Source organism: Rissa tridactyla, chromosome 29, assembly GCF_028500815.1.
Source record: "Rissa tridactyla isolate bRisTri1 chromosome 29, bRisTri1.patW.cur.20221130, whole genome shotgun sequence".
Lineage (NCBI taxonomy): Eukaryota > Metazoa > Chordata > Aves > Charadriiformes > Laridae > Rissa > Rissa tridactyla.
In genome coordinates this window covers 233,529-243,557 of record NC_071494.1, presented here as the reverse complement: position 1 = coordinate 243,557, position 10,029 = coordinate 233,529, and the positions used below count along the sequence as shown (strand labels likewise).

At 70.3% G+C, this 10,029-nt stretch overlaps 2 protein-coding genes across 2 annotated transcripts in view; one reads left to right on the top strand and one right to left on the bottom strand.

Annotated features, from left to right (window-relative positions):
- Positions 1-1,338, bottom strand: part of SPTBN2 (spectrin beta, non-erythrocytic 2) — a 31,512-nt gene extending 30,174 nt beyond the window's left edge. Inside the window, 1 exon segment of the mRNA XM_054183946.1 lies at positions 1,330-1,338. Coding sequence (XP_054039921.1) covers positions 1,330-1,338 — 9 coding nt within the window.
- A 3,731-nt stretch (positions 1,339-5,069) lies between these two features.
- On the top strand, positions 5,070-9,765 carry RCE1 (Ras converting CAAX endopeptidase 1). The gene is given in 12 exon segments (XM_054183965.1): positions 5,070-5,105; positions 5,107-5,315; positions 6,399-6,475; positions 6,478-6,500; positions 6,614-6,697; positions 6,794-6,835; positions 6,837-6,871; positions 7,506-7,675; positions 8,653-8,724; positions 9,287-9,349; positions 9,438-9,449; positions 9,452-9,765. Coding segments are annotated over 12 exon segments (1,122 nt in total). The 5' UTR covers positions 5,070-5,084.
- Positions 9,766-10,029: the final 264 nt, after the last annotated feature.

Here is a 10,029-nt window from a genome sequence, read left to right as displayed (position 1 = left end):
AGTGCCAGCCCTGTCCCTGTCCCCGTCCCTGTCCCATCCCCATCCCTGTCCCTGTCCCGTCCCTGTCCCTGTCCCCATCCCTGTCCCGTCCCCGTCCCTGTCCTTGTCCCCATCCCTGTCCCTGTCCCGTCCTGTCCCTGTCCCCATCCCTGTCCCGTCCCCATCCCTGTCCCGTCCCGGTCCCTGTCCCTGTCCCCGTCCCTGTCCCATCCCCGTCCCTGTCCCATCCCCATCCCTGTCCCTGTCCCCGTCCCTGTCCCTGTCCCATCCCCATCCCTGTCCTGTCCCCACAGGCAGGAGAGCGCCGGGGGGCGGCGGGAGCCGGGCTGAGGGTCCAGAGCTGGCACTTCACACCGTAGGATGGGGACAGGGACAGGACGGGGATGGGATGGGGACAGGGACAGGGACGGGGATGGGATGGGGACAGGGATGGCAACGGGATGGGGACAGGGACAAGGATGGGGAAGGGATGGAATGGGGGACAAAACAGGGATGGGGACAGGGAAGAGACGGGATGGGAATGAGGACACAGGGATGGGGTCAGGGACAGCGACGGGGATGGGGACGGGGACAGGATGGGGACGGGATGGGGACAGGGACAAGGATGGGGACAGGATGGGGATGGGATGGGAATGGGGACAGGGATGGGGACAGGATGGGATGGGGACAAACAGGAATGGGGACAAAACAGGGATGGGGACAGGGAAGAGATGGGATGGGGACAGGGATGCAGATGGGACAGGGATGGGGACAGGATGGGGATGGGGACAGGGATGGGGACAGGGATTGTGACAGGGATGGGAGGGGACGGGGACAGGGACGGGGACAGGGATGGGGACAGGGATGGGGACAGGGATGGGACGGGATGGGGACGGGGACAGGGATGGGGACAGGGATGGGGACAGGGATGGGAGGGGTTGGGGACGGGACAGGGATGGGGACAGGGACAGGGATGGGAGGGGTTGGGGACGGGGACAGGGATGGGGACAGGGATGGGATGGGGACAGGGACAGGGATGGGGACAGGGATGGGAGGGATGGGGACAGGGACAGGGCCGGGGCCGTGGATCCCAGGGTCAGCGTGTCCCCGCTGTCCTCGGGGTTCTGTCCCCATCCCCGCCACCCCCCTGTCCCCCCCCCCCCCAGGCCGGTGCCCCCGGGGGTCCCCCCCCTGCAGCAGGATCCACCCCACGGTGGGGGTCCCCGTCCCCCTGCGTGTCCCCCCCCCGGCCGCCGCCGCGGGGCTGGGGGGGGACATCAGCCTTGTCCCCGCCGCCGCGCTCTGTCCCTGCCTGCGCCCCCTCCCCAACCGGCCCAGCCGCCTCGTCACCGTCGCCATATCCCAGGGACAGGGACGGGGACGGGGACAGGGTGGGGACAGGGACGGAGGGGCCAAGGTGAGTGGGACAGGGTTGGGGACGGGGACGGGGACGAGGACAGGGTGCCTGGGGGTCAGTGGGACAGAGCTGGGGACAGATTTGGGGGACCCGAGGTCAGTGGGACAGGGATGGGGACGGGGATGGGGACGGGGACAGGGATGGGGACAGGGATGGAGGGGGCCAAGGTGAGTGGGACAGGGTTGGGGACGGGGACGGGGACGAGGACAGGGTGCCTGGGGGTCAGTGGGACAGAGCTGGGGACAGATTTGGGGACCCGAGGTCAGTGGGACAGGGATGGGGACGGGGATGGGGACGGGGACAGGGATGGGGTGGCCGGATCAGTGGGACAGGGATGGGGACAAGTTTGGGGGTCCCAAGGTCATTGGGACAGGGACGGGGAGAGGGACAGGGATGGGACAGGGACAAGGATGGGGACAGGGTGGCTTAGGGTTGGTGGCACAGGCCTGGGGACAGGGACAGGGATGGGGACAGGGACAGGGACAGGATGGGAGGGCCCAGGATCAGTGGGACAGGGCTGGGAGAGGGACAGGGCTGGGGACAGGGACAGGGTGGCTTCGTGTTGGTGGCACAGGGCTGGGGACAGGGTTGGGACAAGTTTGGGGGTCCCAAGGTCAGTGGGACGGGGACGGGGACAGGGACAAGGACAGGGACAAGGACAGGGCTGGGGAGAGAGACAGAGACAAGGATGGGGAGAGGGACAGGGACAAGGATGGGGACAGGGACAGGCGGCTTCGGGTTGGTGGCACGGGGCTGGGGAGAGGGACAGGGCTGGGACAGGGACAGGGTGGCTTCGGGTTGGTGGCACGGGGCTGGGGACGGGGCTGGGGACAGGGCCGGGGTGGCCGTGGCCAGCGCGTTGTCCTTGACCTTGCCCCACTTGTTCCTCGGGCTCCCGGCCGCGCCCCCCCCCGGCCTCCTGCGGGACCCCTCCAGCCTCGGGGACTGGGGGGTCCCCGGCCTCCTCCCGGGGGGGGTGACAGCGGGGGACGTCCCACTGACAGAGCTGGCGGCCCCCGATGTCACCTATGCCGTGGGGCGGGGGGCGGGGGGGCCCCCGGGGGGGGACTGTCACCCCCAGACCCTCCTGCTCTTCCTCTTCCTCCGCCACCGCGACCCCTTCCAGGGCTACGATGCCGGTGCGGGGGGGGGCCCTGGGTCTGGGGGGGTCCCCAGGGTCGGGGGGGGGGTACCCTGGGTCTGGGGGGGTCCCCAAGGGCTGGGGGGGGTCGACCCTGGGTCTGGGGGGGGACACCCTGGGTGTGGGGGGGTCCCCAGGGTCGGAGGGTGGGATCCTGGGTGTGGGGGGGTCCCACAGGGGTGGCCCTGCGGTAGGGGGTCCCCATGGTCTGGGGGGGTGTCCCCAGGGTCTGGGGGTCGCCCTGTGGTGGGGGGGGTCCCCATGGTCCAAGGGAACCCCATGGTTTGGGGGGGTCCCCAAGCTCCAGGGGGGTCCCCATGGTCGGGGGGGGTCCCCATGGTCAAGAGGGTGTCCCCGTGGTGGGGGGTCCACGTGGTCCACGGGGTCCCCGAGGTCTGGGGGGTGTCCTCATGGCCTGGGGGGGGGGGACCCTGGGTCTGGGGGGGTCCCACGGGGGTGTCCCTGTGGGGGGGTGTCCCCGTGGGGGGGTGTCCCCATAGTTCAGGGCTGTCCCCATGGTTCGGGGGGGGTCCCCAAGCTCCAGGGCTGTCCCCATCTGTCCCCTGTGCCGTCGTCGTCCCCCCCCGCCCTGCCGTGACAGCCCCCCCCCCGTCTTATCCCCAGCCACCCGCCGCCTGCTGCTGGCCCACCTGGCCCAGACGCTGCTGGGCAACCGCCAGGCTCTGGCCAGTGGCCTCCGCGCCCTGGTCCACCCCGCCAGGTGGGTGCCGGGGGTGGGGTGGGGGGGCCCAAAATTAGGGTGGGATGGGGGGGCTACGAGCCCACCCGGACCCCCCCACCCCCCCTCCTTTCCAGGGCCAGCAGAGGGTGGCCCGCTCCTTGCCCGTGGTGGTGGCCGCCGTGACAACCGTGGTGGCCGCCAGCACCAGCGCCCGCTTTCGCCGAGCCTGTCTGGGTGCCATGCAGGTGACGGAGGGGGGGGACGGGGGACACTTCTAGGGACCCGTAAAGTGGGTGGGGGGTCTCACCCCCCCCCCCCCCCCCATTCCTTCCCCGTGTCCCCCCCCTCCCAGGTCGAGGACACCCCGGCGTTGGTGGCAGCCACCCGGCGGAGCTTGGCCGACGTCACCCACGGGCGCCTGGTCCCCCTGCGCCTCCTGTGACACCCGGCGGGGTGAGGGACGGGGTGGGGGGCACCCACCGCCCCCCCCCAACCCCTCTTAACCCCCCCCTTTGTGTCCCGTCCCCCCCCCAGGGTCCCTGATGGAGGGTCCCCGAGCGTGGAGGGGACACCGGGAGGAGGAGGAGGAGGAGGACGCGTGTCCCCAGAGCAGCGAGGGGCAGGTGGGGTGGCACTGGGGGGGTCCCCAAGGGTGTCCCGTCCCCCCCCACGCTGACCCCCCCCGCCTTGTCCCACAGGCGTGGTGGCAGGAGGCGGCCAACCAGTGGATGGCCTGAGGGACGGCGACAGCCCAGTTCACCCAGTTCACCCAGTTTAATCGGTCGCGGCTCGTCCTGGCAGCGTCCCCCCCACCCCGGGACTGGCAGCCCCGGCCCAGTTCCCCCAGTTGGTCCCAGTTCGCCCAGTTTGTCCCAGTTTGCCTCATTGGACTCAGTTTTCACAGTTGGTCCCGGTTCTCCCAGTCAGGCCCAGTTCCCCCAGTTGGTATTGGTTCCCCCCGTTGGTTCCAGTCCCCCCAGTCGGTCCCAGTTCCCCCAGTCGGTCCCACTCAGTCCCCAGTTCTCCCACTCTGTTGTGGTTCTCCTACTCAGTCCCAATCCCCCCAGTCAATCCCAGTGCCCCCAGTCTGTCCCAGTGCCCCAGTCAGTCCCAGTCTCTCCAGTCGGTTCCAGTACCCCCCAGTCAGTCCCAGTCCCCCCAGTCGGCCCCAGTCCCCCTAGTCGGTCCCAGTACCCCCTAGTCGGTCCCAGTCCCTCCAGTCAGTTCCAGTGCCCCCAGTTGGTCCCAGTCCCCCCCAGGGTGGTCCCGGTTCTCCCAGTTGGTCCAATCCCCCCAGTCGGTCCCAGTCCCCCCCAGTCTGTCCCAGTTCCTCCAGTCTGTTGTGGTTCTCCCAGTCGGTTCCAGTCCCCCCAGTCGGTTCCAGTCCCCCCAGTTGGTCCCAGTGCCCCCCAGGTTGGTCCCCGGTTCTCCCAGTCAGTCCCAGTCCCCCACCGGCTCCAACAGTTTCCCACCCAGTTCCCTGGCCACGCCCCCCCGCGCTTAGGCCACGCCCCCCGCGCTTTGACCGCGCCCCTACAAACGGCCACGCCTCCTATGACTGGCCCCGCCCACCAGCGCCTAGTCCCGCCCAATCGCCCCTGGCCACGCCCCAGACCGACCAATCGCTCTTGGCCCCCGCCCCCTGGGCCAAGCCCCGCCCCCGGCACCACCTCCCCCGCGCCAAGCTCCGCCCCCCCGGCGCCGGGCCTCGCCCCGGAGTCCGCCCAATCACGTGGGGCCACGCCCTCGGCTCCGCCCCCGGCGCCAGCCCCGCCCCAATCTCCGCCCGATTTCGCCTGGCCACGCCCCCGGCTCCGTCCAATCGCGCGTGGCCCCGCCCCAAGTTCCGCCCCCCTCCGGGCGCCATGGCGGTGTCGGAGGCGGCGGGGCGGTTCGTCCTGGGCCGCGGCCGGGCCGGGTCGGGCTGGGCCGGGACCGGGAGGGGCCCCGGGAGCCGCTCCGGGAGGGGGGGGCCCGGCCTCCCACACCGCCGCCGGCGCCGGGCCCGGGCCCTGCTGGGCCGCCGTGCTGGCCTGCCTCAGCCTGGCCTGCTCCTACGTGGGAAGCCTCTACGTGTGGGGCAGCCCCCTGCCGCGGTACGGGGACGGGGAGGGCGGGGGGGGGTCTGTAGGGTGGCTGGGGGTGCAAGGGGGAGCCTATAGGAGATTTGGGGGTCTCTATAAGGGGGCAGTGGCTGCTGGGGGTCTATAGGGGTACCCGGGGGGGGGGGGTCTGGGAGGTCTATAGGGGATCTGGGGGTGCTTGGAGGGGTCTGTAGGGGATCTGGGGCAGTCTGGGGGTGCTGGGGGGGGTCTATAGGGGGGCTGGGGTGGTCTGTGGGGATCTGGGAGTGCTTGGGGGGGTCTGTAGAGGGGATGGGGGGGGTCTATAGGGTGTCGGGGGGGGGGGGCGTTGGAGTGGCCTGGGGGGGTCTATAGGGGATTTGGGGAGGGGTCTGTTGGGGGCTGGGGAGGTGTGAGGGGGCTTGGGGATCTATAGGGTACCTGCGGGGGGCTGGAGTGGCTTGGGGGGGGTCTATAGGGGTCTGGGGGGTGCTTGGAGGGGGCCTGTAGGGGTGCTGGGGGGGGCTGGAGTTGCCTAGGGGGTCTGTAGGGGATTTCGGGGGGGTCTATAGGGTACGTGGGGGGTGTGGGAGGGTACTGGGGGGCGTATAGGGGGACTTGCGGGGGGTCTGTAAGGTGTCTAGAGAGCCTGGAAGTGGCCTGGGGTGCTGGGGGGGTCTATAGGGGGGTTGGAGTGGCCGGGGGGGGCTCTATAGGGCACCTGGGGGTGCTTGGGGCGGTTATAGGGAATCTGGGGGGGTCTGGGAGTGGTTGGAGGGTCTATAGGGTTCCGGGGGGGGCTGGGCGTGCTGGGGGGGTGTCTGTAGGGTGTTTAGGGGGGTCTATGGGGTACCTGGGGGACTGGGGACATCTATAGGGAACTTGGGAGGGGTCTGGGGGGGTCTATAGGGTACCCGGGGGGGCCTATAGGATCCCTGGGGGCAGTACGGGGGGGTCCTGGCAGGGTTTTAGGGCGCCCTGGGAGGCGGTTTCGGGGCACTGGGGGGGGTTATGGGGGGGTTGCGGGGTGCTGGGAGGGCTCGTCAGCGTCTGGGGGGTGGGGGGGGGACTGTCAGGGCCCCCACCCCCCACTGATATTCCCCCCCCGGGCTACAGGGACCACCCCTCCGTCATCAAGCGGCGCTTCACCAGCGTCCTGGTGGTCTCGGGGCTCTCCCCGGCCTTCGTCTGGCTCTGAAGGAGCTGTCGGGCATCAAGGTGAGGTCGGGGGAGGGGGGAGGTTATAATTTTGGGGGGGGGGGGGCACCCCAAGGCGTGTTGACACACCACCGCCCCCCCCCCCCCACCCCCCCATTTTTTGCTCCCCACAGCTGGACACCCCGCTGCCGGCGCTGCTGGGGCTGCGTCTGGAGGGGCTGGTGCCGGCCACGCTGCTGCCGCTGCTGCTCACTATGGTGAGGGGGGGGGGCCAAATGGGGGGGGGGGGGGGGGGGGGGCATGGTCACCCCGACCCCCTCCCTGACACACACCCCCCCCCGTGTCCCCCCCAGATCCTCTTTTTGGGGCCCCTCATGCAGCTCTTCATGGACTGTCCCCTGGCGGTGGCTGGATGGCGTCAGGGTGGCTTTGGGTAAGGGGGGGGGCACGGACAATTTGGAGCTGGGGGGGGAGGTCACAGACAATCTGGGGGGGGAAAGGGGCTGGGGGGAGGGGGGGAGGGGTCCCAGGCGGGGTGGGGGGTGGCAAGGGGGGGTTTGGATGCCCCAGGGGGGGTGCGGGATAATGGGGGGGGGTGGGGGCCCTTTGGGGGGGGGCAGAGGTGGGTTTTTGGGGGGGGGGGCAGTAGGGCGTTTTGGGAGGCGGGTAAGGGGTCCCAGGCAGGATGGGGGGGTTGACGGGGGGGGGTTGGGGGGCAATGGGGTGTTTTGGGGGGGGTTTGGGTGCCTCAGGTGGGGTGGGGGATAACGGGGGGGAGGGCTTTGGGGGAGCAGAAGTGGGTTTGGGGGGGGGGGGGTAGGGGTTTTATGGGGTGGGATAAGGGGGGGGTGGGGTTTGGGGTGCAGTGGGGTGTTTACGGGGTCCCAAGCGGGGAGGGGGGTAACTGGGGGGGGGGGCTTTAGCGGGGGCAGCAGCAGGTTTTGGTGATTTAATACCCCACGCTGACTTTGGGGACGGCCAGAATTGGGGGGGTTTTGGGGGGGGGGTTCGGGTTTGAGGGGTGAGTGCTGACGTTGGGTGCCGCCCCCCCCCCCCAAACCCCCAGACCCCCCGTTGGTGGGCGCTGTGCCTGGGGGACGTGCGCTGGCTGCGGAACCAGGTGGTGGCGCCGCTGACGGAGGAGCTGGTTTTCCGCGCCTGCATGATGCCCATCCTGGTGCCCTGCACCGGCCCCGGCCCCGCCGTCCTCGCCTGCCCCCTCTTCTTCGGCGTGGGTGAGTCGGGGGGGGGGCGGACGGGGGCCATATTCCCCCCCCCCGCCACACACACACACACACAACCCCCCCCGGCCCCTCCACGGACACCCCCAAATTGCTCTGAGCGACCCCAGGCTCCCCCCAACACTCCGTAGTTTCCCGCTTCAGGGTGCCTGTATCCCCCCCCTGGCGCCCCACGCTGCCCCCCAAGCACCCCATATCCCCCCACCCAGCACCCTGAGACCCCCCCCCAGGAGCCCTAGATCCCCCCTGAGCACCCCACAGTCCCCCCCCAGACAGCCCAATGCCCTCCCCACCCCCCCAGACACTTCATATGTCCCCCCAAGTACCCTGTATCCCCCCCTGGCGCCCCCACGCTGCCCCCCAAGCACCCCATATCCCCCCACCCAGCACCCTGAGACCCCCCCCCCCAGGAACCCTGGATCCCCCTGGGCACCCCACAGCCCCCCCCAGACACTCCCTATGTCCCCTGAGCACCCTATTCCCCGCCCCCAGGACCCTGAGACCCCCCCAGGGCACCCTGTTGTCCCCCCCTAGGAACCCCAAATCCCCCCTGAGCACCCCCCAGCTCCCCCCAGACACCCCAAATTGCCCTGAGCACCCCCAGTCTCCCCCCGGCACTCCATAGTTCCCCCCTTCGCGGTCCCTGTATCCCCCCTGGCACCCCACGCTGCCCCCCCAGGGACCCTGGATCCCCCCCGAGCACCCCATCCTGCCCCCCAAGCACCCTATATCCCCCCCCCAGCACCCCAAGACCACCCAGGGCACCCTGTCCCCCCGCCAGGAACCCTGGATCCCCCTGAGCACCCCACAGCCCCCCCCCCAGACACTGTTTGTCCCTTAAGCACCCCCCTTTGGGTACCTCGCACCCCCTGTATCCCCACCCCTGGGCCCCCCAAGCACCCCATATCCCCCCCCCCCGGGCTCCCCCCAAACCCTCACATCCCCGTGTTTTTTCAACGTCCCCCCCCCAGCCCATTTCCATCACGTTATCGAGCAGCTCCGGTTCCGGCAGGGCTCCGTCGGCAGCATCTTCATGTCGGCAGGTACCGGGGCGGGGGGGGACACAGGGTGCCCTGGGGGGGGTCTCAGGGTGCTTGAGGGGCAGGGTGGGGTGCCCAGGGGGGATACAGGGCTCCTGGGGGGGGGGAATAGGGTGCTTCAGAGACATACGGAGTGTCTGGGGGGGGCTTTGGGGGGTCTGGGGGGGGCTGGCGGTGCTGGGGGGGGGGGGGGCTATGGGGTGTTTGGGGGCAGGGTGGGTGTCCAGGGGGATACGGGGTGGGGGAGGGGCTGTGTAGGGTGCTCAGGGGACATTTGGGGTGCTGGGGGGGGGATTTGGGGTGCTCAGGGCAATATGGGGGTGTCGGGGGGGGGGATTCAGGGTGCCTGGGGGAGGATTTGGGGGGGGGGGATTTTGGGGTGCTCAGGGGCCATTTGGGCTACGAGGAGGGGGATTTGGGTTGCCAGGGGGACGTTGGGGTGCCGGGGTGGTGTGAGGACCCCGGGGGGGGGGGGGCGGTACACACAGAGTTTGGGGCGGGGGGGGGGATATGGGGCTGCCCCCCTCCCTCCGCGCTAAATCCCCCCCCCCCTTGTCTCCCACAGCGTTCCAGTTCTCCTACACGGCCGTCTTCGGCGCCTACACGGCCTTCATCTTCCTCAGGACAGGTGGGGTGCAGCCGGGGATGGGGGGGGGTTGGAGGGGGGGGGTCTCAGCTGTACTGACCCCCCCCCGCCTTGTCCTCTTTGTCCCCAGGTCACCTGGCGGGGCGGTGCTCTGTCACTCCTTCTGTAACTCCATGGGCTTCCCGGCGGTGGGGGCGGCCCTGGAGCACCCCCGGCGCCGGGCGCTGCTGCCCTGTTACCTCCTGGGCGTCTTCCTCTTCCTCCTCCTCCTCCACCCCCTCACCGAACCCACCTTCTTCGGGGGGGCTCCGGCCTGCGCCCAACGCGGCCCCCCCCTGCCCGGAGCCCCCCCTGCCTGCTCCTGACCCGGGCGCGGGGCCCCCGGCCCCGGCTACCCCCCCCCCCCCGCACCCCGTTTTTATAGGTGCCGCCACACAGAGCTCTATTTTTGTGATTAAAGTGCTTTAAGCCTTGGTGGGAGTGGACTGGGAGGGAGAGGACAAGGCTGGGATGGGACTGGGAGCGAGTGGGACAGACTGGGATGGAGTGGGAGGAACTGGGATGGGACTGGGAAAGACTGAGAGGGACTGGGAGCGAGTGGGACAGACTGGGGTGGGACAGGAGGGCGTGGGACGGGACTGGGATGGAGTGGGAAGTATGGGGCGGGACTGGCAAGACTGGGAGGGACTGGGACAGACTGGGATGGAGTGGCAGAGTGTGGG